This window comes from Astatotilapia calliptera, chromosome 23, assembly GCF_900246225.1.
Source record: "Astatotilapia calliptera chromosome 23, fAstCal1.2, whole genome shotgun sequence".
Classification (NCBI taxonomy): Eukaryota; Metazoa; Chordata; class Actinopteri; order Cichliformes; family Cichlidae; genus Astatotilapia; species Astatotilapia calliptera.
This window is the reverse complement of record NC_039323.1, coordinates 32,467,996-32,495,974: the sequence shown is the minus strand read 5'-3', so window position 1 is coordinate 32,495,974 and position 27,979 is coordinate 32,467,996. Positions and strand designations below refer to the sequence as shown.

At 40.8% G+C, this 27,979-nt stretch overlaps 1 protein-coding gene across 7 annotated transcripts in view; it reads right to left on the bottom strand.

The window, feature by feature from the left end:
• The window catches only part of zranb3 (zinc finger, RAN-binding domain containing 3), a 135,633-nt gene that overhangs the window by 55,408 nt on the left and 52,246 nt on the right, over nucleotides 1–27,979 (bottom strand). For all 7 annotated transcript variants that reach the window (XM_026158746.1, XM_026158745.1, XM_026158744.1 and 4 more), the window contains exons 10-14: nucleotides 21,647–21,766; nucleotides 21,030–21,209; nucleotides 20,181–20,354; nucleotides 18,001–18,466; nucleotides 9,105–9,407 (exon numbers count right to left, since the gene is read on the bottom strand). In XM_026158746.1, coding sequence (XP_026014531.1) covers nucleotides 9,105–9,407; nucleotides 18,001–18,466; nucleotides 20,181–20,354; nucleotides 21,030–21,209; nucleotides 21,647–21,766 — 1,243 coding nt within the window. The remainder of the gene's footprint in view (nucleotides 1–9,104; nucleotides 9,408–18,000; nucleotides 18,467–20,180; nucleotides 20,355–21,029; nucleotides 21,210–21,646; nucleotides 21,767–27,979) is intronic.

Below are 27,979 nucleotides of genomic sequence, written 5' to 3'. Positions count from 1 at the left end.
GGTCAACTCAGCAAAAAGCTATGGTTAAAAAATAATTTGCATTTAAAAGTAACTTGGAGCAACTAATTATGTGTTGCTAGCTTAATCTGGTGTCAATTAGCATGTCTAACATCTACATCTATAATCCACTATAATGTTTGTATTAGCTAGTTATATAGTCTTTTTTTAACATCTTACCTTTTAAAATGCTGATATAGCTCTATTGTGCAGATAGCATACGTTACTAACTTAAGAGAACTATTGCAAGTGTTTGTGATTTGCCATTGGAATAGATCTGGAATTGAATTGGACCCGGTGTAGATGACAAGATTCCAATGTCCCAGTCTACATTATCATGAAGTCTGGGTCCAGTCATGTAGACAGACTATTACTAGAGTAATGGGGTCTTGCCTAAGGGCGTGACATGGCTGATCAACCAATTAAATTTGCCTCCTGATGTGCATGACTTTTCCATCTTTAGGCTGTAGGGATAATAATGTGTTGATGTGCTATAAGTGACTTTTTGCATCATAACTGAATCACAACCATTCAAACAATGGGCACAGTTAAAAATTCAAAAACAAACAAAGATTAATAAATGAAATCTTTTTTTAAAATATGATAATCTAAAAGTTTTGAAATATTTCTTTTTTAAAAAGGACAAGAAAGTAGATTAGCCTGGTGTTTGCATGGCGTCCTAAATATCTGTAACCCATACTGACACATACTTTTCTATTAAAAAGGTCAAATTTAAAAAAAAATGAGCATGAAACTAACTGCTAGCATGCTAGTCATCTACAAGTTACAACCTGTCCTACATGCAGCACCTGTTAGCTTGGCTGGTAAAACAGAGTTCATAAAAGAGGTTATTTAATACACGCGATTGTACCAATGAGTCCAAGTACATATAAAAAAAAAAGATTAGAACTGGTGAAATATAAACATTTGGAAGCCAAATCTACCGGATGTAGCTATCAACTGAAATAGCAGCAGCAAGTTTATATTTTAAAATAAAGTTAAAATTAAGCAATGTTTTTATTTAAACAAATGTACAAACGTAAAGGATAAAGTGTAAATGTCACATACCGTGTAAAAGATGGACGCAGCTACTGTGACGTCACCCATTGTTTCCAAATTCCTGTTTGAAGCTTTGAGATGAGCATTTCTGTGGTCGCCATTGTGGCTGCAAAAAACTGGGTGTGACGAGAAGGAGTGAGTTTGACTGTGGATCCACATGCTTGTTGGTTAATGACAACTCATTAGCCAATAAACGTGCAGTTTCATACCGATATGGCCCAAAACGAGTGACAGAGCCAATGAACAGAAGAGTTGTTTCCAGAAGTGAAGACAGAAATCTGTTTTCCCGTAAACCTCTATAGGCCCAAAAGCATTTTTGCAACCACAGCTATCATCATCATCGGGTGACTTTCAGTTTTAAAGCAATTCAACTTTCTGACCAACTAATTTTAATCACTATAGAAAACTATTCCTTCAGTATAACGCTGTTCAGCAACACAGAAAGCCAACTTCTTTGACAGAAAATGCCCAATTTATTTTTCACAAGTTCACTCTAGAATTTGCTGAACAACAGGATTGAAACGCAGCTAGAGAGCAGAAAAAAAGAGTGATAAAATCATGGTCACACAAGGAGAGAAACAGAGAAAGAAGAGAGGGAGCGGGTCATTAATGTCAGCTATGTAGCTTGCTCATCCTGCCAGCATCTAGCACGAAAAGGTCAGGTGGTGGAAATGAGACCGCCACTGTTCGACCACGCTTCATTTAGACAATGACCTATAACACTCTGATAATACTTGCCTTAAATCACTTCGCGTGGCCAGTTGTCTGCCTTGTCGGTGTGTGTGTTAGTGAGATTGCGCGTGCGTGCGTGTCCATCTGGCTTGCTAATGGGGGAAAAATACTGACACAGGCTGTCTGCGACAAGAGAGTTTCCATTGAACAAGTGCTGCCCTGCACCTGCACTGGATCTCTAGTGGGTATGGGAGAAAGACATCTCTCCAGTGTTTTAGTTGGGAAACGAAAGAGAACTCCAAGTGTGAAGACTGCTGTTGCCAAGCCACTGTCAATCCCCGTTTTTGAGAATTAAATGTATTTATCTCTCAAAATCTCTCAAAAGACGTGTATATTTAATAAAAAAGTGAATCAATCGTAGATGAAACAGACTTTTCTAGCATTTTAATGCAGTTGTTTAAAACAAACAAACAAACAAACAAATAAACAAACAAACAGATTTTCTACCGACTGAGTGCTGCTGGTGGCGTAATATGATTCAGATCAGTGTTTAGTTCCCTTTGCTAGCTTGTTTCTTTCTTTCTGGCTATGGTGGAAAACTCCTACTCTTCTTAGCACATTTTCACTACCAGCTGCTGATCAATAGAAAACCATGACATCATTAGTGTGAGTGTACAATGCTGACAATATGCAAACTCACTCATAGCAGAGTGATTATTGGTCACAGAGTACATTATGCCTGTGAGGTCAAACAATATATCATATTTTTCACTCTACCTAGCACACCTTCATATGGGACTGCACAGGTAAGGTATTTAAGCAGAGACACTCTGGAATAGCTGATCGGTCAAAACCAATGAACAGCTGATCAGGCTAAAATATCTGCATCTGATCACAGATGTTCACCTACTCAGAAATATAATTATACGTCTTTATGATGCAGAACACAACAACTGATTGGTCCATTTGGCAGCAATATGCTGTTTGAACATCATATTTATTCCAGCAAAGGTTCTGCGAGGCTTTAATTCCCTCTCTGATACTAATGCTAATGGCAGCACAGCAGCCACCAATCTGCTAGTGTAGCATTTGCTACACTATGGCTACACTACTGGGTTTATATTAGACAGATGCTTAAGTTTCTATTCTATCTTTATATCCTTAATCACGTCATAAACCGTTCTTTTAACATGCTCTTTGTATTCAAAGTATTTCAATCGCTTCTACTTTGCAGTATTTCTTTAAGCAGTTTTTATTTTCCACAGAAACTGTTTCTATTTACTGACTGTTTTACGGTCCATCGCTGCTTTGAATAATATCAGCGATGTAATTTGATGCCAAATCCCTTTGTATCGATGTGAGATCATCCAAGTAAGACATTTTCTCTCCTTGACCTATCCTGTACAAAGTCCATATCTTTCACTTTTATGTTTGCCGTCCTCATAGGTGCAATTTTCCCAGGTCTGCCACAGTATGTTCTGCTCTCAGACCAGCCTCAGCTGGAATGGGCCACTCTGAAAATACCAAGATAACCAGACGAAGGCATTTCACAGAGCTACAAACCTGGAACCAAAACATTTTTAGGACACTAGCTTTTCGCTAAATCCCATCCATCCTTTTGTCCTGCTGCATCTGTAATGAAACCTTGCATCTCTGCAGTGTGCAGCCCATATTTGTTGTAAGCAGTTTTTTTCCCCCCCTTCCCCTGTTTGCAGTGGTAGAACGCGCCAGCTGCATTAAGTGGGCCATTTATACGATGGGGGCAATTCATCTTACAAAGCCGTCTTATTAGACTGTCACTTACACAGTATGAACAGTGCCTTCAAAACACCCCAAGGGATTTATCTGTTATTTTACTGAGAGAGAAAGAAAACAACGCCTAATTGGACTGAGTCATCTTATCTTCTGCAGAATTGAAACAAAAGATTTAAAAAAAAAAAAAGGAAAAAAAAGAAATCCTAACTGTGCTTCTCAAGCATGAAGACGTTTGGTGCTGCTGCTACATTTGCACTAATATCCAAAAGAGACAGGTATCCATGTTTAAATGTTTGGGCCATGCAGATCGACTGAGCGACAGACAGTAAGGAGAGAGTGGGAGACGGGGAGGTGGAGGAGGAGTGATTGCCTGTCTGTGCTGTGAGGAAAGTAATCTCAGAGCAATCAAGAGGTAGGAGCGGCCGACAGCTCTGCGGTTTGCCTTCTAAAACCACAGGCAGGTTGAGGAAAATCATTAGGCGCCGCTCCTAACCCCATAGGTCACTTTTATTGGACAAACACAGTGCTTTGTAATACCCACGCTGCTGGAGACAGACTGGCAACAGCATGTAACTAAGAATCTGACTAAACAACAACAGGACAGATAAATGCCTTGAATAGTTTTTCTTTTCTAAAACAAATTACGTCATGCATACTAGCCAGTACACTCGTGCAGTTTTTGAAGGCAGTCTGATTTGTAGATTTAAGCTGTCAATATCGTCTGTCTCAGCGCAGGCTGCCTCCCTCGTGTTGAAACAAGAGCCGTGTGAGAGCGGTACTATCTGCCATAGGACTACTGGAACTACCTATAACAAATCAAGTGAAGACATTAACGTAGTAACATGCGCCAGGTCACTGGGTCTAAACTCTAGGGTCAGAGTTAGGTGTAGGGCTTGGTTACCATCCGATCCCTCTTGTAGAATTGTTGCCTGTTTAAAACACCCAAATGTATTGTTTTAATAGAAAAGTTTCAAAATGTGAGACTTTATCTTCAAGACCCTGAAAATTTGTCTATGTAGTATGTGGCTAGAACAAAATCACAGGTTACAAGTGAGATGGTGGATTCAGAGGTCTATTTCATCATAGGTGGCAACCCTAACCCTGCAGGAACCGAACTTTACTTCTGAAGAAAGCCCAAACACGTGTGAGTCAGAATGACTCTTTTCTTTATTCTATGATTAAACTGACTTAGGAGCACAACTAAAAACTACTAAAGTGGCACAGATTTACTATAGTGTTGGGGTTTTCAGTGATGCCAGCTTTAAGGTCAGAGGGTGTGGAGCCTTAAAATCAACTAAAGAGGGTGTTTGTAAGTCATTTGGTTTTAATTGGCTAACACCAACTAGTAAGACTTGATGCATGCTCAATCATCCAGGTAAGGAAATCCTGAAGAAGCTGATTTTGTTCGTCTGGATGTAGAGTTTTCAGTGGGAGAAACATTTCGTCAATTATAATCAGTACATTTGCATAATGACAACTGATCAACACTGACCAATGAAGAAACTGACCTCACAGCCCATTGTTCCTTCAGTGGGCTGGTTTCAGTCATTGTGCAAATGTACGGTTTATAAGATTGGGGAAACCTGCAGTCAGCTGAGACTGAAGAAGTCACTTGACGAAACGTTTCTCCCACTGAAAACTCTACATCCACGTGAACAGAATCAACCTTTTCGGGACTAACTAGTACAGTACTGATCAGTCCCATTTTAACACTTCTATGATCAAGATTGGGCTTTTTTTCGTCTTTTTTTTCTTAAAACCATGAAAAAACATGGTTAAAATGGCAGACTGCGGTAACTACGGTAACTGCGGTAACTGCCTGGCAAGCTAACAGGTTTATAGATGACCCTCAACTCTCAGCCTGGCCTAATGCAGTCTGAAAGGAGATAGAGTCCTGCTGTGTAAGCTATTACATTATAAAGACTAATGTTTGTACCTTTTTCAATAAATTAATTTATGAACTGCTCATACTTATATATCTATACATACATACCGTGGGTGGGCAATTAATAAGCTGAACTTAGTTCTGTTCAATATTATTTTTATCTCTTTATAAACTGCTACTGTTAAGAGTAGATGTTGTAATTAGGCAATGAAAATGTGAAGTAGGTAAAAAAAAGCAGTTTATCTTTTAAAACACATTCCCAAAAACAGTGTGAACAAAATCTCTTTTTGCTAAATTTCAAACTACTATTGCCAGTTTTCTTGTAGTTTAATTACTTTATCTGCAGTTTTTCCTTTTTTTTTTTTCTTACTCAGTGGCAGAAATCCAGATTTTTTTGTCATGAGTGATTTAAGAGCTCGGGAATGTCCTTACAAAACTGCTCTCAGGTCCCATACTCTTTTAACGCTTTGCCCAAGAGGAGCCACGTGACAGCTGTGTGCTAGTCCGCGTTACCATGTTCAGTCTGAAGCGCCTCCAAAAGTGAAACAAACTATCTGTGATTCAGTCCTTTCAACCTGATGAAGTTAACAACATGGTAAATTTTTAGGACTGACTTACACAACACCTCCTGACTTTCGATACAATCCAAAAATACCAATTTCAGTCACTTCAATTCAGTTCAGTCACTTGAAGGTATTATTTCCAGAAGTATTCTGGAAAAATACCAAACAATCAAACACCCCACAGAGCCCCACAGGAGAGGGGCCTGATGGCTGAAGGCTCTGCCTCCCATTCTACTTTTAGAAACTCTAACAACTACAAGTAACCCTGCAGTCTGACAGCAAAGTGCTTTATTAGGACAACATATATAGCAGTACTATCAGATCTTTAAGATAAGTTTGGGCCTGCCCCTTTATGTGAGGAGAAGGATTATAAATTTGATTGTGGCTCTAACAGGGAGCCAATGAAGAGAGGCCAATATGGGACAAATATCATCTCTTTCTTGGCGCTGTTAGTACCCTCTATTTTGGATTAAATGGAGGTTTTTAGGGAATCTTTAGAACAACCTGATAATAATAAGAGTAGTTTCCAATGGCTTTGTGCATATAAAAGAAAGTAGCTCTTCATATTTGGACATCTTGGTTAAAAATGACTCCAAGATTTCTTACAGTGTTGGTGGAGGCCAAGGTATGCCATTCAGAGGCAAGTGTCTGGTTCGACGCAGTTTCTCTGATTTTTAAGGCACCAAGTACAGCTGTAGTTTTAAAAACTATGTCATCTGGGTTCAATGATAGATATAACTAGGTATCATTTAAATACCAATAAAAATAAATCTGAAAATTGAAAAGTAGATCATAAAACCTGACAGTTTGTCCCGGGATTTCAAGCATAAAGTTACTCAGCAGTCAGCTCTCCACAAACTAAGCACGCAGCACTACCTTTGACATCAGTAAATAAATACGTATTAGTCCAGTTTAAACAAAACAAAACAACAACTCTACATTGAAAACAAAAGAAAACAAAATTGTACTGTGACTTCACAAAAAAACAAAACAGTGATCTATTCTCTGATGACGAGTTTTGGTGGCTGAAATGGGAAACTGCATAACGTATACTTATTTATGCTCGAATCCTAATTTCCCATTGACATCACGCAGGACAACCAAAGTGCCAGATGTGGCCCAGGGGCCGTACGATTCACAGGTCTGATACAGACCCACAAATAAGCAGCGACTGAAGGTGGCAGCCTTTGCGCATCCCAAGGGAAGAAACACAAACAAACACGGTGATGTCCATGACTTCTAGACTTCTGGCAGCAAATCACTTTTTATCAGTCTTAAAACAGACCTTATTTTTTTCAGCATGTTGGCTGAACCTCTAAAAATGGGAGACAATATATAAAAGTGGCTGCAATTCCTAAACAGTTAATGCAATAACTTCGTCAAACCCCTTAAATTAAAGCTGAAAGTCTACAGATCGATCAAATGTTAATGCAGAAGTGAAACCCACAAGCACTGTGGCAGGGATTTAGCTATTAGCCAATCAGAAGAAAGTGTGCTTTCAGAAAGGGGGTGGCTTAAAGAGGGAGGAACTAAAATGGCTTATAAATTGCATGAGCCAGGTGTCCATCCAATTTATAAGCAACAGTTTAAGGTAAAAACGGATCCTTTTGAACTATGAATCATGCAAACCTACTCGAGAGGACTCCCTGGATAAAATATTAAAGCTGGAGTTGAATAAGAAAGGTTCAGATAAGAAAATTAAAAGTGAGAAACCCCTTTTATTCATTTATCTGTGGAATCCAAACAACTATTATTTCAAAAATTACAATCAAGTGGCAAATTTAATACTGTAAAACACTGTGTTGGAATCTAAAAAGCTCACGTGGCTTTCCACTGAGCGTTGGGCAGCTTATAGGCTTGTGTTTCTCTTGTTTCCGTGTCTGTTATAAGACAAGGTGTTCTCATCACTTAAGACAGCCCTGTATCACTCTGCCTGTATGTTTAGGCTATTGCTTAAAGCTCTACAACTCCTGCACAGTACTGCAGGTAGACATGAGCTGTCTCCAGGGGAAAAAGTGCATGACTAAGGGGACGTAGGGGGCCAAGTTGGTATCCAGCGGTGTCTCTTTAGTGCTGCCATTTCTGATCGACTGTGAAGCTTTTATCGCTCCCCTTGAGTCAGTCTAAATAGAGGTGTTTTTATTTTTAAAAAAGGCTTTTTGCTCACCTTTAGTATAAAGTACAGAAGGCACTGCAGGGAAAAGAAAAGCTGCAGTGGAATTCAGTCCTAGACTGATGGGGTGGCACACGTATCTGCAAAGATGGGAAATTAACCACTCGACAATCTGGGCACTAATAGATGTCAAATTGTAAGTGTGTGCGTGTGTCTCAAGAACAGGAATCAGCCAGGTTGTTGCACGCTGATCTCTGGATGTTAAAGGCTAATGGGGATTGATGGCTTGCCTGTTAAAACCTGAACGCTTTACTCCTTCCCGTGTTGAGTGTTCTAGAATAATGTTTTTGAAAAAAGCCCCGAGCTCAGTGTCACCCCTTTAATATGAACATCTACATGTTTTCAGAGGCAACACCCAGGTCACGGGCTTTTCTTAGACTCTGCTAGTCTGGCATTTTTTTAAAGCTCTTCATATTGCACACAGTGTAATTAGTTCTTTGTAATTAGTGCAATTTATTGCTTTGCGTATCCCTTTGAGACACGAGTACTTGAACACAGAGGTCTTAATTTGCAATATTACACACTGTGTAATTGGGAATTTGTTTCCTCACATCCCTCTGAGATTCACAGACATGTGCACATATAACCAGAGCGGACGGGGGAACGGCAGGTTGTGTTTCAGGGACGAGCTGGAGCATCTAGGGAGCTTGTGCCTTTCATGAAATTAGACCTTGGTCAACTTTATTGAAAGAAAAAAAAACAACAACACAAAAAAACAAAACAGCCAATCAGGAGCTCGTCAGTTGGTGCTGTACGCTGGTCCTCAAAGCCAGTGGAGATCAGCCAAGTTTTACTTACTGTAATATCTCCTGTAGCTTCATGGCGCAAAGTGCAGAAATAGTAATAAGAAGTAAGAATAATAATGCCTAGCCCCATATGGAATGAGCTATGGTGCCTTATTGGAGGTGATGATATTAAACAGCATTATATGGGCAGGTGACAAGAAGGCACTAGCCAATTTCCCTAGATATGAAAAGAAGAAGATTGCATGTGGGATTACCCTGTGTGCGGTCAGGGGGGAGGCAGCCACCACCGCTAGCGTCGACGTCGCCTCTCTCTCCCACTGATTGTTTGCCTTTGAGCCACCGCTTGTCCTCTTCCTCTGCTTCTCCCACTCTCTGTTTGTCTTTGGGAGGCTCAGCCTCCTTCTCCTCCATCTCCCCCTCTTTGCTCTGTTTGCCTTTGCGTGATTTCTGAGGCCGGGCTTTTCCCCAGCTGAGCTCTGGCTCACTGTCGGAGCTGGAGAGAACGACACAAGCCTGGTCCCTCTGGGTTGCAGGGGGTAGCTGAGGCCTGGGTGGCTCTGAGCCAGCAGGGAGAGACAGAAAGAGAGAGAGATGAAGATTACTCTATTGGCTGAGCCGCACAGTGTAATCAGACTTTGAAGAGTTTCATTCCCGAGCAAGATATCCATCATCTGAAGAGTGTGACAGTGTGACAAAATGACTGCTGACATGAAAGTAAAACTCAATATGGCTCATTAGTGATGTTATTTGCCATCATAAGTTCTTCACTGACAAGTTTAGCGGGTGTGATGGTGTAAATGAGTCGACATAAGCAGGGGCGCAGAAGAATGTGTATATTTTCAAGCCTTTATTGTGGACCTATTATGCTCATTTCGAGCTCCTTATTTTTATTCTTGGACTTTCTTATCTTTGCATGATTCACATTTCAAAGTGATCCTTATTTATTGTTTACCGGGCCTCAGTGCAGCACCTCATTATATCCACTGTCTGAAACAAGCCATTTAAGCTTCTTCCTCAATACTTTTTTTTTGCACAGAAACCCAATGGTCTGACTGATAACAGCTGACAAAAGCTGAAAAATATGAACAGTAAGTGTCATGATGTTAAGCAGACAGGTGTAATTTATTCACTTTCTTTTCCTTGGTTTCCCCCTAATAATAAACAGACAGTAATAATATAGCAGAAAAGGAATACAATTAAAAGCAATTATTTATTTGGCAGCAAATCACAACAGTTGCCTCAAGGTGGTTTCTATTGTATGGTAAAGACAATAACACCAGAGAAAACCCCAACAATCAGACAGTCTCCTATCAGGAAGTATTCGGAGACAGTGGGAAGGAAGAACTCCCTTTCAACAGGAAGATTCAGGCTCAGAGAGAGACAGCCATCTGCAAATCTGATGATACAGACATGAAAATACACAGAAGAAAAAACTGAATATTTGGACCTCCCTGACTTTTATTCTTTTGCCCTCATGAGATTAAAGTGAAATCCAAAGTAATCCTTTTTTATCTTAGAATGGGAATGGTGCAGCGTCTTAGTTCATCCTCTGTAGGGAGGAAGAACAGCAGCTGGGCGGGGCTTGTGTGCTCACAGCTGGACCTGTGTACTCGAAATGACCACAAAAGGCATGTCTGCTATTAGTGACATAATACTACTAATTAATAATAATACATGTGTATCATTATCACTGCACTTGTACATACATATACATTTTCTTTCCTCTCTTGCGTAGCTGTAACAAGTGAATTAAATAAAGTCGATGTCTATAAATCCAAGAGTAGGGAGAGAAAAAAAAAAGCACAATAAGCCCCCTTTAAGTAGTAGATATTTAATCAAGGCGATGAATTTTAAGTGCACATAAGCAAATATATTCAAGTGTATGTCTTATTTGTATCTTCCTATTCTGAGTAGTTGCTTGATATACAATGACCATTTACAGGAAGTAAGCACTATCTGGGATACTTGAAGTCTTTGTTGCTCTGCAGCCCATCAGCTGTGATGCAGGAACTTACAGATGAACACCTGCCAGCCTCCTTTCACCAGCTACTGGATCCAAACAGCCAATATCGTTTTGCTGAGAGAGCAAATTACGTTCGTGTCACATTGTTTTGTTAATTGCTTGCCTGCATCATGTGCAATCAAACCTAAACAAAATAATTGTCAGCGATTACTGCATCTGTGGCGCACACCAGCCGGGGTGCAGTGAGCAGTGTTCAAACAGCTGATAATGGCTGAATGCCAACGGCAGATCTCGCTTTAAAGAGTCAGCTTGAAGTCCGCCTATCAAACTTGTTTTGCAGCTCCGCTCTTAAACCATTCAAGCGATTTCCATTCATGCAGAATGTTGTAATTCTGTGAAGGTCAAGCAGAAATCTGAGCCACAAAAATGTTAATGAATGCAGGGATTATGTCATCGTCATTCGCAGACTTCACGTTATTTTAAATGGTACTTTCTGTGCTGCTGTTTATTAGGAAAGTAGAATTAACAGATGGATTAGCTGCTTAAAGAAAAGACCGTTATTATTTTTAGTCAAATGTAAATGTCACGGTCAGAACAGAACTTCTTAAAAAAAAAGTGTCATGCAATTTCTTACTTTTCTTAGTTAAACTTTAATCACATCTCTTCACAATATTTGTCAAACTTGAGGTGCGAAATGTAAGAAGACACTAAGTTGTGAGTCTTGAGGATGCAGAGGGCTAATTAGTGATCTTGCGTCTCTCTGGCTTGTTTCTTCAAAAGGCCATCCTCTAGTCGGTTTCCTCAAATGCCATCTGAGTCTCTGGGCTCCTGGCCCCAGCGCTGCCCCTCTTCACTAACAAGCCGAGTAAGACCGCAGAGAGACGGCTCAATTTCTGTTAAGCTGTCCCTGCCGAAGAAGATGTTAACGGGAAAATCCTGCAGGGCTGTGCCTCCACTTTACCAGTCAATCCCCCTTATTCTCCCCGCCCATCAGGAGCCCATTATGTCTGTAGTGGTTTGATAAGGTTCCAACATCGAGTCTCAAATCTAAAATGCCATGCAAAAGGATTCCAAAAGCATGTGTTCTGGCATGTGAGCTAACAGATGTAGTTAAATAAAAACAGGAAATGCTTTGAATTCCTTCAGTTGGCAGGGCTCGGAAAAAACTGCAGCCAGTCACAGAAGACCCATCAAACAAAAAGAAAGTAGCTGGTTCACATGCTGTACAATATCAGGCAGTTAAAGACTTAGCTGGACTTTGTTGTTAAATTCTGTAATTTGATATAAAAATAAATAAATAAATAAAAAATCAGCACATGGTTTGAGTGCTAGCTGAGAGGTACAGAGAGCCAGGAGATAACCAAATTGCCCTCTCCCTGTGTACATCTCTCACAGTAGGTGCTGAGAGACAAATTGCTGGTCTACCAGTGAAAGAGCTGAAGGACTGAACCATGCCCACGCTCTAGGTCTAAAAAAAAAAGCTGCAAGCACAGGAAGTCTACTAATTCACCTTGAAAATAGTTCAACAGAAGCTGCCTGGTTGTTTCCTGGTGCCAAAACAGCTATAGGAGACGATACAGACGAACCCACCGGAGACATAAACCCTGTCACAAGAAGGAGGTAATAATCCCTGACAGTTTGATTAAAACCAGGACTGGATTACTGACGATACAGCACTACAGCGATTCAATTTGTATGCAATTAATATGACATGTTATTGTTTAGCACCTGGAATTAGGTAAATTCCCGTCTCTGTCAGACAGAACAGAACATTTAATGGATTAAAAAAGCCAAATGCCAACTTCAACATCACCAAAACATACATAAACATAAAAAACACAAACGTTAGGGGCTAATCTAACTGCTTTTAAATCAAATAAATTCAAATAAATGTAATTTTATTCATACAGCACCAAATTACAACAACAGTCACCTTAAAGCAATTAATATTTTAAGGTAAAGACCCTACAATACTACAGAGAAAAACCCAGCAATCACACAACCCCCTATTAGCAAGCACTTGGCAACAGTGGGAAGGAAAAACTCCCTTTTAACAGGAAGAATGGGCGCTGCCATCAGCGGTGATTGGCTGGAGGAGAGGAAGACAAAGCAAAACTGACTAAGCTTTTATCATAAGCTACCTGGCACCACAGGCTTAAATGCTTGGTGTATATAGGACTATTATATGTGTTGGAAAGAGTGATGTATCCGTCTTCCTCACCAGGGTCTTGTCAATTTGTAAGACTAGGTTTTGTTTTAGCTGCAAGCTAAACAGGCAAATATATAATTTTCTCACATATTTAGCCTGTCAACAATTGAGCTGGGGGTGTTAATTACGGAACACTTGCTAGCTAGAGCTCAAAAGGGGCTAAATGAAAAAGTACTCTTTTAGCAAAAAACGCAGGCTTTAAACTAGAGCAACTAAAAATGGGCTCCATGTATGAATATGTAGAATACTGAAAGTAGAAGCTTTCTGCTATTTCTTTGTATTCTATTGTAGTCAAAGTACTACTAACCAATCAAATTTGAGCACCTGAGTTTCGCACAAGACTCCATGCGGACAGGAAAAGATGGACTCCAAAATTTGATGAAACAATGGGTTAACATTAGACAAAATTTTAGCTTTTAATTACCTTGTCTTTTTAAAATTTAGCTGGATTTGTAAGAAGTTGGAGGGAACTGGAAGTCTGGATATCCACTCCTTACAGGGAGACCTCCACAGGGGCCACTGACCCTGGTTCTGCCAGAGGTTTCTTCTTGTTAAAAGACAGTTTTTCCTTCCCACTGTTGCCAAGTGCTTGCTCAGAGTGTGTTGTTTGATTGTTGGGGGTTCTCTGTATTACTTAAGGGGTCTTTTCCTGACAATATAACAGGCCTGTGGTTGTGATTTGGTGGTATATAAATAAGACTGAATTGAATTGATTTGTTTTAAGTTACAGGCACAGCACATCTAAGAAGTAAATGGTAAATATGGTAAATGGCCTGTATTTATATAGCGCTTTACTAGTCCCTAAGGACCCCAAAGCGCTTTACATATCCAGTCATCCACCCATTCACACACACATTCGCACACTGGTGATGGCAAGCTACATTGTAGCCACAGCCACCCTGGGGCGCACTGACAGAGGCGAGGCTGCCGGACACTGGCGCCACCGGGCCCTCTGACCACCACCAGTAGGCAACGGGTGAAGTGTCTTGCCCAAGGACACAACGACCGAGACTGTCCAAGCCGGGGCTCGAACCGGCAACCTTCCGATTACCCGGCGAACTCCTAACTCTTGAGCCACGATCGCCCCATCGTACAGCCGGTACAGCTCATAATCACTATGTGCTGCCCTTTGGCAAGCTTTTGGAAGTTAGTCATTCATAAAGTAGGCTTCTAGGAAGGGAGGGCTTAAAGAGAGAGCAGCTGAAACGACTTTTAAAACAGAAGAACAAAGAAGTTTCACTGAGTTGATATAAAGTTGATATAAAAAGGGATTCTTTTAAACTGTCAATTATGCAAAACGAGTCTAGATGAGCCCGGGAATGAGAATCTAGAGCTGAAAATCTACCATTAAATGTACCCTTTAAAATCTATAGTGACACTGATTATTTTGGTTGTGAAACTTAAAAGTGACAAACTTTCCCATTTTCGGCAGTAAATCTGCCACTGCAGCGTGATGTGCTAGAATATAAGAATTGACAGATGTAACCACGACAGCTAAAGAAACACAGGGCTCTGCAAAGGGTGGTAGCCAGGTTTTAAGCTCCCGTTTCTCCTGCTTCCCACATCTAGCATCAATACTTTCCACTGAACAAAAGAAAAAACCCTTGAAATCTTATTCCTTCTTACTTCATGCATCTCCTTCTGTTACTTTCCGGTACATTTTATTCTGGTCCAAACGCCTCACGGTAAAACAGACCAATATCCCTTCTGTTTGCTCGCTGCTCTTCCTCTACAGCTGCTGGCTTGTTGTATTTTTGCCATTCTGTGAAAATACAGAGCGGAAGCCAAATGCCTCGGATACATCTTTGCCTTTACTTTAAATACAAAGCCCTGACGTCCTTGTATCATGTGTCAGTATTCTGTGATTCATAGCGTCCTGGCTTTCTTTATAGTCATTGTGAAAAATTGTTGCTCTTGAAGAGATAGCATTTCTCATGTCACACTACAGGCTTCGGCCTGATTATTTTCTTACATTTCCACGAGCTGTGGATTGCAGTGCCAAGTTGAGAGATATCTTCATAAATACAGTTGTTATTTTTCCGCGCAGTCTGTCATTTACAAATTTAGCAGGTTGTTAAATTCCCTGTCTAGCAAGCTGACACGGCCTGCTGCTGTGAATGCAGAGTGGCGCTTGTGACAAAGAAGAGAGTGTGATTGCTGAATAGTTATCAAGCATCTGCTGCAGCTGAGCATGAAATGGGGGCTGAATTTTGTTAAAAAAGAAAAATATGTGGGTGGGTGTTTTTATGCTGCTCAAAAGCTGAGGTACTGCTTGTTTGTTCTGTGTCTGTTTTAAGTGCACCGGCTTCACTTCCAATGGACCGAGCCGCAAACAGACCTTCAGCCAATATTTACTGTGTGCTTGCACTCACTATAGCGCTTATATTATAATACAGAGACTTCAGAGTCATTAATGCAGTGTCAACCTTTTTCTTTAAACACACGCAGGGCTATAGTGTTAGGACTATATCGATGTCAACATTTTACAGAGTCCTAAAGGATGCTAAACTAGTTAGGTAACCTTAGATTTATGTAGAATGTAATCTACGGGAAGCGTGTTTCTAAAGTTTATCAGTCAGCCAAATGTTATCACCCATAATAGACTGTAGGTAAAAGATGGACAACAATGTTGCCATTTGTTTAAAAACTTCGAGTTTGGTATTTTGGCTTTCATTCTCTTGGAGCAAGGACAGGGTGTAGCAGGAATATGTTTGAAAACAGGGGACTGTGTAGCCACGCCCCAACTCATACTCACCTTTATTATCTATTTTACCTGCAGTGGGTCCATAATTCACAAAATAAAGCAAAAAATAAAACAAAACCTGTGGAATGATTTGACTGAGGTCATAAAGCAGGTGAGAAGTAGCATCATTTTGCCATAGCCTTCCATACAATCAGATTTCATTTTGTAACCAGAGGAGTCGCCCCCTGCTGGCCATTAGAAAGTATGGTGAGCTCTGGCCTTTTTCAGAGGCTGTGTCTTATCATAAACAATCTATGGTGTCCTCCTGGGACTTTCTTTGTCCGCCATGGTTCCAAAATGTAAAACCTGGAAAAGGCATAGATTGAATAAATGCGACACATCGTATTTAACAAATCCTGTTAACTCTGTAACACCGAGAGTATCTCAATAAACACTGCAGTTTCAAAGATGTTAATTTTTTTGCAGTTATTTTATGGTTTAGGCATTACAAGGTTAACGGTACTTTTAAACTTAGTGAAACATCTAGCTTAGCTGTTCTCAAAGCCAACCGACTCCAGCTCCATATTTAGCTCACGAACACGAGGCTAACATCAATCATCACCTGTCTTTTGGTAAAAGCGCCAACAAGTGTTTTTTTCCCCCCCCTTTTCTTCTTCCCCAAATTCTCAAATGTTTTCAGAGTGAAGGTGAATAAAAGCAAACACCCTCACTGGAGCAAAAAGGCTTTTCATGGTAGATGTGCTCTTTATAATTACTGTTCTCCAACTAATAATTTAGATTTCAACATCAAGCCTGAAAGGCTTTATTTGACAGTATTGTACTCTGCTACCTCATCGAGCTGGCAGTCTGGAAGGCCAGAGGTTATGCTCATGTGGAATTACTTTTTTTATGACTCGTCTGGATACATAACTACTCTGACACTGAGATTAAACTGTGTCATTCATCAGTGTGCATTTTGCTCTGTTTTAAACATTTTAATAATTTTCTGAAGTACCATAGTTAAAAACATGAATTGATTAAAATTGACCTGCTGTGCTCATTTTTAACTTCTCAGTTTTATTCTTGGACTACAGTAGCTTTTGATAGATCAAAATAATCTTTTTTCATTGTGCTGGTCTTTGTTGATACTCTGTGTTGGTTCGCCTTAAACCTGCTCCTTTTGACTCGCTGCTCTTGGCTGTGTGCCTGCAACGACCATATTAGGGATGTCCACCCTCTTGGGCATCATATAGATCCAAGAGTAGAAAAAAAGTGTATAACTGGGATTACTTTGCACAGAGTCTGACCTCATTATTTAACAGGATATATGTGGCATCAAATAAGGAGAAGAGTAATACGCCTCCTCTAAGTGCATCAAATAAAGTGTGTGATCAGGCAGTGCAGTCTGTCTTTATAAAGCAATCAGTAAATGCTACCTTAACCTGCCGTAAACTAGGTTTTTTTTGACTAATGACTTATCTTTAGCTCATGCTCATATAAGGCTTTATTCAGCCAGTGGAGTACTAAAAGTATTAAACTCATGTTACCTAAACATTACAGCTGTGAACTACATTCAAGTTTGGGGATTTTATTTTTTTTAAAATCATCTCTCAAACTGATTTGATGCATCTCAGACATCTAAAGAGCATGGACCTGCAGTCTGCCAGGTCATAACGACTTCCCTCCCCTCTTCTTTGCAAGATACAATCATAGGCTGTCAGAGATATCAGCTCGAGCCAGCTCAACTTTTCCCAACTTTGTGTGAGACGTTTGCAGCAATAGTAGGCGCCTGTTCGCTCTCTCTCTCAGCTTGACAGGTGAGAATTATACTGTGTCCTTGTCATCTGCAGAGAGAGAGAGGAGAGGGAGACAGACAATATTCTCTGAGCAGTGCTATTTCAGACTCTGGGAAGTCTGCCTCCATCTTTTGCTATCTCGCATCTCCATCTGGTGAAATCTGTAATGCTGTTCAAAAGTATTATGTCAACAGACTGCCACGATTGATATTGACAGGAAGGAAAATAAAGCAATGAATGGATTTCAGCTTCAGGTGCTTCATTTTAGACAAGAGATGATGGAAGCGCGTGCGTTTCCTTAATAAAATTCAGTTTGATTTGCAATCAGGTTTGTGAATTTAATTAAAAACAAAAATAAACAACAGCAAAATAAAGAGAAAGATGGAGAAGAAGAAGAAGAGGGCCACACAGGCAGATGCAAACAGCAGGTTGGGGGTGGGATGGGTGAGAGGAGGGGGGGGGATCGGATAATTGGATATTATTTGTTCCTTACTCTTACCTGAGCTGACAGCAGAGGTAGAGCGCGGGCACTCACACATCTCGCAGTACGGCAACAGGCTGCTGTTGGAGTAGGTGCAGGCCCCGCAATTCCACACGGATGCAGGATCAGGCTCAGACGGCTGAGACATTAGGGAGACCGCGTTGGCAGGTCTGCCTGCGCTGATCCCCCCTGCAGACGACCTCCGCTTCCCCCCAAATCGAGACGTGGGGCTCCGGTTGGGCTGCGGTGTTCGCAGCCTTTTCAGCTGGGGCGAGAAATCCCGATCGGGCGTTTTGGAGGTTTGGGAGCATGACTCCTCGTTCCCCTCCTCGCTGTTTTCTAAGTATACCCGGACGCCAGCTGGCGTGGCAGCCGTCTCTGAGGAGATGGAGGGACTTTCTTCATCTTCTGTTCTCTTCCTCTTCGTCTTGCCAGCTTGCGGAGAGAAGAAGGAACGGATGTCGTGCTGCTTTTCTTTCTCAAACTAAAGCAAAAAATATAAAATAAATAATGAATAAAAATACAAGCTCAAGTCGGTTTTTGTCTCTGTAGCACCCAATTTTCAATCCACCTGTAAAGTGACAAAGCATCCCTGAATCAAATCCTCCAACACCATGGTAACACACGCAACGATGATCAGAAACCCCATTTAATTCTTTACACATCAGTAATGTAAAAATACAATGCTACAAATACAAAATGTTCTAATGTTGATCACAAATTTTGTGCAGCTCTTTCAGTTTTTCATAATTCATAAATCCATCACACTATAAAGTGTCTTCATTTTTCGTCTCGAGTCATCACAGTCATTAAATAATGATCCTAACAGTACCATGTGTCTCTTCTTAAAAAAAACAAGCGTTACACATTTTACCAATTTGGCTGCGACATTAAAACCACCGACAAGTGAAATTGAAACATTCTAAGATGTGACACAACACCCTGTTTCCACCAACTGGAGCAGATTTTAGTCACCAACAGTCAGAGAGGAGTGCAGAGCTAACAGCTAAGGACATAATTGCTGGTAATGAGCGGACAACCTTACAAATGAAAAACAAAGAGCAGCAAATATCTGCTCATAATGTGATTTTTCCACAGACTGTTCCTCCGAATGTTTCACAATAAAAGAAGAAAAAGAAGAGGAAGGGTTTCTGATGTGAAACTGAGACAGAAAGTGTGAGTGGCAGATAACAAAAGAACCTCCTCTCTGGACTTACTGGTTCATGTTTGCAAGATATTCCAGTATGAAATGGCCTTAAATGGTAAACTTGTTCAGCCTCTGACTGAAAAATTAAATGAATTTGAACTTTTTTAGGGATACAACCTTTACACCCCACACACTACTTGACTAGGCGTGAGCGTAGCTGGAGCTGGATTTGTTGCAGCGGGATTCCCCGGTGGCCGTGGCCTATTTCAGAAGGATTACGGACCTTGTCGCACTGCAAACACTTTTCAGGACCTTGACAAAGAGTTCAAGGTGCTGACTTGGCCTAGATCTGAATGTGGTGGGATGTCTCTGTGAGGATGTCCCCATCTCGCAACATGCAGGACTTTAAGGATCTGCTGTTTAATGTCTGGGCTCCAGAGGACAAAGGTCAAAGGTCTCCAGGAGTCTGCACTTTAACAGCTCAGAGTTCGTGTGGCAGTGAAAGCCTACACAATATTCAAAGTGTGGTTTCAATGTTGTGGCTGATCAGTAGTGTGAAACGTTTCCACGTCTGTGTGCATGCTTTTGTTTTCTTTTACATTCGTACAATAATCACAGTAAACATGAAAATCTGCGCCCAGGACGCATTCGTCCAATTCTTCTGACTACACAAAGTTTAACAGCTTTCTACACTCAGTTTCAAATGACAATGCCGCAACAAGAACTCCTTATGCAGCGATTTAGTTATCGCCACCCGGACCACAGCTCTCGAGCTCCCAAGGTCCTCGTGCAGATTTATTTATGATGGCAACGAGAAAAAGCAACTTTCTTTTCTCATACATCACATTATGCTTTGCTATGGAGCTACAGAGCCAGTGGTGGCATAGAGAAATGAGGAACAAACCAAACTGTAAGTGTGATGACTTTATATGAAATTAGACTCATTTATTATGAAAGCTCCTGTGGCTTTATACTCGATGGCTCGGCATGTCAGAGCTAATTTAAAGAGAGAAAGAAATAGATGTCTGTTGAAGATTTCCTGCTGACTCACATGAGTAAAGAAGACGTCGGTTTTGGCATTTCCTGTGCTTCCCTCCAGCGGCAGCGCCATCTCACTTGGCGTCCACGCGTTGGCAAAGTTGAGGAACTCCCATTTGTCCTTGTCGCCCTCGTCGGCCTTCAGATATTCCTTTCTTCCATTTAGAGTGCTGCCAGTCACCTTTTCCTGAAACACAAGGAACCTTATGTTGTACCTTCACTTCACACTTAGGTCCACAAATTTATGAACAGTGACACATTTTTTTGTTGTTTTTTTTGGTTTTTTACAGTTTTGCTTCTTTACACCACAAGAATACATTTTAAATAAAACAATAAGAAACTCAAGTGAACAGTTTAAGGAAAAAGGGTTTTCTCTTGGTTGGATGTCGTAAAGGAGTTTTCCCTTTAACCATGAAAAAGGTCCTGCGATCACTCACCACTGTTGTCCTATGTTGACAAACCTACTTGCGTGAGGTCTTAAATCTATTACGGTTGTGCACAAAGGCAAAACTGTAACAATTGGTCACCGAAAATGTGGTAAGTAAATATTTTTCAGATCAGAAATCATTTAAATTTATTCACAACTTCGTTTGTGATGATCAGTTTGGAAGCCATGATGTGTAATCGTAATTTGGAGACAGAAACATCCTGTCCAGGAAGAGAAACTTCTGGATTACTCTTAAAACTTATTGCGTAGCAATATGCAAATGTTAGTATTGCCTCCATTAAAAACACTGAAGAGCCTAATCAGTACAAGAGCAGTAAGGGTGATTTATCATTCAAATTTAATATGACCAGTGAAATCATAAGCAGCTTTGCATAAATTTCTCCAACTTTGCTGCCATGATGTCACCCACAGTACCTTCCTGTTGAGCATGGACCACATGACGGTGTCGAAGGTGCCCTTGGCAATGAGATAATGCACGTTGACGGAGGACGTCTGCCCAATGCGGTGGGCACGATCTTCAGCCTGCTTGACGTGACCGGGGTTCCAGTAGAGCTCGGCAAACACCACGTGGCTGGCAGCGGTGAAGGTCAAACCCTGGAGAGGACACACACAAACACACACGCTACATATCTGTTTCAGAGTACCCAGTACAACCACCTCAAAAATGGAACAATCCAGTCCGATTGAATGAAATTTAATTTGTTGAAATTCTTTTTAATAGCAGAATATTATCAGCTAATTGATACGTAAGTGCTTCAAGCACCCACTTCTTTTGATTGGAATGCATAACATTTCTGTTGGTCACTCAGAATAATTGAGGTCAATGAGTTTATTATTAAGACTAGAACACGTTTCCACCATTCATTTCTCTATGATATTAGGATTCACAGCAACCAGTACAAACCATAATTACCTCTAATATGCAAAATTGAGTCTATTTAGCTGATTTTCCAATTGACTGCAGGGTGTCTTATTTCCTTTATTATGATCAAGCATAGCCTGCATAGCCTGCTGGATAAGTATGCAAGTACCTGTCCAGCTGCCTGGATGCTGAGGATGGCCACTCGGGTTTCTGGGTCACTCTGGAATCTGTGGACCAACTGGATTCGCTCTGATGACGGTACGCTGCCATCGATTCGGATATAACCAGCCTGTCAGGATGGAGTCGAGACAACGCAGCGTTTGATTTTCAAAGGACAATTTAGATCACTAAAATTGGCAGTTGAGCAATGTAAAATAATATAATAACACTCGACAGTTTTAAGGCAATAATCTTTCTAACCAGGAGACACAGCTCCAATCTCCAGCTGATGCACACAGTTATTGTCACAAAGCTAAAAAAAAAAAGAAAGAAAGAAAAAAGTTATCTGTACAGGACAAAGTGCTGCATAAAGTTTCCATCCAGCAAGTAAACAAAGGGAAAAGGGAGAATATATTTCCTTCAAGAGAGACTAGAGCAACTAACAGAAGAGTTAATACATTTATTAAATGGACATAAGCGTAACTCCAAATGAACAATGATGATGTCTAAATGAGCTCAACTTTAAGGTGTGTGAGTCACACTGTGTTTATATTTGGAATGTTAAAATGTGCGGTTCCTGTACAACAAGAGGTCAGCGCCACTAAATCAGATAAAGATCAACATCTGTCTGAAGTTTGTTAACATTAATGTTAGCCTTCAGAAGATACTGGTCATTAGGGCTGGGTATCGTCACTGATTTCTAGAATCGATTCGATCCACGATTTGATTCAATTCGATTTGAATCTGGGAAATTTTGCCTCAGACAGTCAGAAATATTATAATTCAGATCAGTACATTTCCGTATTTTTGTATCTATAAGAAGGAAGCTGACACTCGCAAGACTTTATCAAAGGTGTGAGCATCACAGCAGATGCCTTTGTGTCAAAGTAGCTGAAGATAAAACACAGAAAAACATGAAGGTGATTTTCCTGGCCGGGGATTTTATAAAAATATTCTGCAGTACATCAAAATCGAAATAAAACCATTAATCAACACATGAACATTACCTCTGAAGTTACAGCGGTTTTATTAGAGACACGGCTAAGCGTTTTGCATTTTGTATAACTTTAAAAAGTTTAAATTTGTTCAGAAGCCTGTTGAACGGCAGAAACTAGGTTTTCTTTTCGGAAGTGAGTATAAGGAAAAAAAAAACATTGGCCAACAGCGCTGTAAGTAACAGTAGACTTGTGCGTAACAAGCAAGCGAATAATGCAGAAAACAGATTTCGGATATAGACGGGAAACTGTTCTTGAAGTACACTGAGAGAGAGAGAGAAAGAGAGAGAGAGCTGTGCATGAAGTGTGATTTTATCGTGGTGGAAGCAAAACAGCAAAAGTCAGAGGGAGTCCATGACGATGTTTATGTGAAGCTTAGTTTGGATCTTCTTTTGCTGCTGGTTCGGTCAATATTGTTTGGAGAGAGATAAAACTAACAGCTTTCGAATCAGCGCAAAAAGGGCGTAAACACAAAGCGCGGACCCGCCGAAACATCAGAATCAGCGAGCTGTCGGCTTTCAGCCCCGACCGTGTCCGTGCCGTCGGGTGAGAAAGGCGACATCTCACTGATTCTGATCTGCGGGTAGTGCTTTGTGTTTACGTCTTTGTTCAGAAGCCGTGTTCCTGCTCTCATTTACCGTTTTAAATGTTTGGTGGTTGTCAAAAGTTTGTGACGTTTCACCTGAGATTCTGGAATTTTGGACAAAATACATTTATATAAAAAAATCGATTCAAGATTTTAATGAATCGATATCACGTTATCCAAGCCAGAATCGATTTTAATCGATGAATCGATTATTAAAACCCGCCCCTACTGGTCATATCTGACCAAGGTTAAAGCCAGTCTGTTGACTAGAGCAAGAGCTGGTAAATCTGTGTTAATCTCCAGCAGCAATTTAAGCTGAAAAATAAAGCCAGTTTGAAAGTACTGCAATTCTTCAAAAGTCCAGTTTAAGCAGGCTCAGAAAAAGAGTCAACCCCAAAAAGAGTCACAAGTTAAAATGACCAACTGTACCTGAAAAATGAGCCTTTTCAGAGAACGGTACCAAAACAGGGGTTAGAAAACAAGGCTTAGTTCGTCCACCAGTGGAGACTCGGCACAGGTTTGAGCATAAATGAGTAAATACTATACATAAGAACAGTTAGGAAGACCTCTTTATGTTTTGTGTGTGTGAAAGAAATGAATATCAAAGAGGTATCATAACATCAGTATTTCTTTAAAAATCATTTAGCGATCGGGCTTAATCATGTAAGCCTGCTTTTTGGAAGTCACAATTAGCACCCATTTGAAACTTGTTTCAAAGCTAACGGGATGGTGACAGCCAAAACGCAAAACTAAAGGCTTTAAATCAGCAGAACAAACACCAATGGATGCCAACATGTTGGCAACAATCAGCTTTTGTACATAGTATATGCTTATTATCCAGCACTCGTACCTCTATTCTTTAGCAAAAGAATCGGGCCAAAAACAGGACGAGATATGTGGTGTGTGGTTGTTGAAGAGAAATAAAGCTTCAAACTGAGAGGAATGGTATTGTCTGTCTGTAAAAAGGTGGTGCAGATTGGTGCTGGAACATTAAAGGAGTGTAGCACTTCATTAACCTGTATTCTAGGTTCCTGCAGACATTTCAATAAGAGAAATGTGAATGGATACACCATCAAAGACATCAGCAGGGGAGCTGCAATGATTTAAATAAAATGAGAACGCCGCTAATAACACAATATTTGATAGCATAATGAAACACCAAACAAAGGGAGCGGGCGGCTGCCATGTTTATTAAACCTGAACTCGACCTTCACCGCGCCGCTGATGTGCTGCGGTGACCTCACTCTTTTGATTTGGGGCCATTTGTCCCGCGGAGCTGCGCGGTGGCCGACAGTAGGATAGCGTGTTCGCACTGTGGCGCTCCCGCGTGTGAATGTAGCTGTAACTGCATGAATATGAAGGAGAACCGCGCTGAAGAAGAACACACAGGTCTGTTTGACTTTTCCTGGAAAAATAAAGGTCAAATAAATGTGCTCACGGAGACTTAGCAGGAATAAACAATATCTCAAGGCCGTAAAACTGAGTTGTTTATTAGCTGGTGGGGGAAAAAAAAAAACATTGATGATAAAAACTTCCAACCAGTTTGACACCAGGTGAAGAATGAGAGCGTGCGGAGCAGAAAAAACAGTGACAACACTGTAATTGGAGCACAGTCGCTTGTCCCTGCCAAGCTTCTCATCACAGTGCGTTGCTTGTCGTTCCTTTTTTAGCTCATTTCTGTTAATTAGTGAGTGCGAATGCACCACGGAGTGAGCGTCTCAAGGAGGAATGTGCTATCACACGTTGCACCGCTACATTACATTCAGCCGACACCTCCCCGACCTCAGTGACACACACACGCACGCGCGAGCGCACATCCGCAAACACACATTTGAACTCTTTCACAGGTTGAGATATCGTTTGCTTGTGATGACTTGAGAAGAAGTTGTGGAAGTAAAGTTTACTTACTATGAAAGCAAAAGAAGAGTTTCCCTCAAAAATGTGGATGGCTCGAAGCGTCTCAGTGTATAAACTAATTTGTTAATCATCCAAACGATGCGGCTAAACGTACCTGATAAGATGCAGATTCATATAATTCACGACTAACATCTACTGTAAGTAAAAGCCCAACTGGCACAGCTCAGAGCTTAGTACCCTGTCGAAGGTATAATCACAGCCATGAGAAGGATTTGACTTCTAAACACAGCGGGACTATGGATGAAGGAATAAAACTTAAGCATGGGGCCAATTACCTCTGGTATGCCAGGAAGTGGAAGTGAAATATGAATACAATCTACACATTTAGTACTTTCACGTTACACTTAACCCTTTAAGACTACATAGATTTAAGACATAGAACCAAGTGTGCCAGAGCTTATATTATATTTTTACATGCTGTAGTGCCATTTTTGGGATCATTTCAAGTTGATATACATCAATACAACCATTATAGCCCAAATTCTAATAATATGAATGCATTAAGTGCATAGTAATTACATAAATTGCAAAAAGGTGCAATAAACTACAAAAAAAATGTAAAATCGTTTTTGTTTTTTTAACATGTATTTCTAGTTAGAGAAATTTAAGAGGCTTATCCCTCAAAACTGTAAATACAAAAAAGTTGCACAAAATAGTTTCCCACCACAGAAAATTTTTTTTAAGCGTCTTCATAGTTTTATTTTTGAAATACACCAATTATTATACACTGCAGGAAAAACGAAAATAAATCTTACAACGCAAATTTGCAAAAAAGCAGCATATGCATCAAAATAAACTATTTCCAGCAGTGCAATATGAGTCCTAAGCATCCAAGAAACGACACAGAAAGTCATAAAGTCAAACATAACTTTTAAAAACACCAGTATAGGCTCATAAGGCCCTGATGGTGAAAAACTACATTTCTGCAAAATGACGTCACTTCTGGTTTTGGGCAGGACATGGCGGACATGCGATAGTTCCCGCTGATGGACGTAGGAAGTGTTACAAACAGCTGATCGGATCGGCAAAGCGTGTTTCTGGAATATTATGTTTTTGTTGCTACAAATTTAACCCTAACCCTTGTGCATGTTTTTTATTTTGACAGCGAATGCGCACCTGCGGACCACTTATGTGCAGCCCTGGTTATTTAGCTCGTCATATTGCAGCTACAGAAATTATTTTGTCCATGAAACCATAAAGCTGCACTTTCTTTTTGCCTTATAGTCTGATTTGTCATAACTTTTCCGTTTTGTGGTAAGCTTTTCTTTGGCTGTCACTTCTTCACCCTGACCTGTCTTATTTGGCTCAGCAGAACTGAAATGCTTTTACACACGCACTCACATAAGCTCAGCGATTCTCTGCGCGATCAACCTCTCACATGTTTAAGCTTGCTGCGGGAGATTTCACTTGTCATGTTTGCATAGTAAGCTAACGATTAATAAGACGATGTCAGAGGAATTGGTGCACAAATTTTCATCACTCACAGATCAGTGCTGTCGCTCTCTATACACAGTTCGCACGATTGCAAAGTGAAAGCAAAAAAACAAGCGCAAATTCAAACGCGACTTCAATATGTCACATATTGACAGTGGCTCACCGATGCCAATGACATAATTACCCAGCTACATTTCTGAAAGAATGCAAAAGCATTGACATATATTTTTCCTACAATAGCCCGACGGGCAGGGAAGAGATAGATTTGGTAGCCCGACTGAAAAAATCGCTAGCTCCGGGACGTCGGGCTAGCGATATTGCAAGCCCTGTATCTGATTGAGGAATCACTCATCTTTGGAAAAGAGAGTTTATTACAGAGAAATGTCTCTTTCCAAAATAAAAGCTATACTATCCGCTTCTTCTGGGCTATATTCTCAGCAGCATAAGGAGAATCATGTGCTAACAGCTGTCTAAATGACTCGGCTAAAGTTAGTAGCATGCTTGTTGTTTTTGTCTTTGCACTAGGATGATGTCGGCGTAAATGTGCAGTCATATTCGTTGTGTTCCCACTAGTGCTTTCAGGTTAATCTCGTTGAAATGACCTTAACGCCACAACACGGCAAATCTCCGTTAACGAGCTACCGCCGATTGCTCCGTGCATGGGGCTAGACGGCCAACACGTTAACGAGCTAACTGCGCTAACACACTAGTTCACACTCATGTAATTGAGCATTGCATGGCACATCCAACATACTGTTTTACTTTAGTCCATGACTCGCTTACCTTCAGGGTCATACGTCACATGAAAACCAAAATAATTCCAAACGCCAGATCTGAATGAGGTTCAATTTGCCTGTTGCAAGGAGAGCTTAACTTCTGTCTCGCTAGCTTGCCCTGCGCTCTTCCTTCTGACTATGCTGTCTGTGTTGAGCGCTCAGTGGATCTGCGCTGGACAGTGCAGCCTAGGCGGAGTAGTCGAACACAGATTCACTGAGCGCTCAACACAGACAGCATCGTCAGAAGGAAAATTGATAAAATAAATTACAAATGTTGTATTGTTCATACATATGCGTACCGAACCGAAAGCACTGTATCGAACGGTTCAATATCGATACGAATATCGTTGCACCCCTGGGTGTTTTTATAAAAAAAAAAAACACCCAGCACGCCCCTGCGGGCGGTTTATCCTTCAAGCTCGGGTCCTCTACCAGAGGCCTGGGAGCTTGAGGGTCCTGCGCAGTATCTTAGCTGTTCCCAGGACTGCGCTCTTCTGGACAGAGATCTCCGATGTTATTCCCGGGATCTGCTGGAGCCACTCGCCTAGCTTGGGGGTCACCGCACCTAGTGCTCCGATTACCACGGGGACCACCGTTACCTTCACCCTCCACATCCTCTCGAGCTCTTCTCTGAG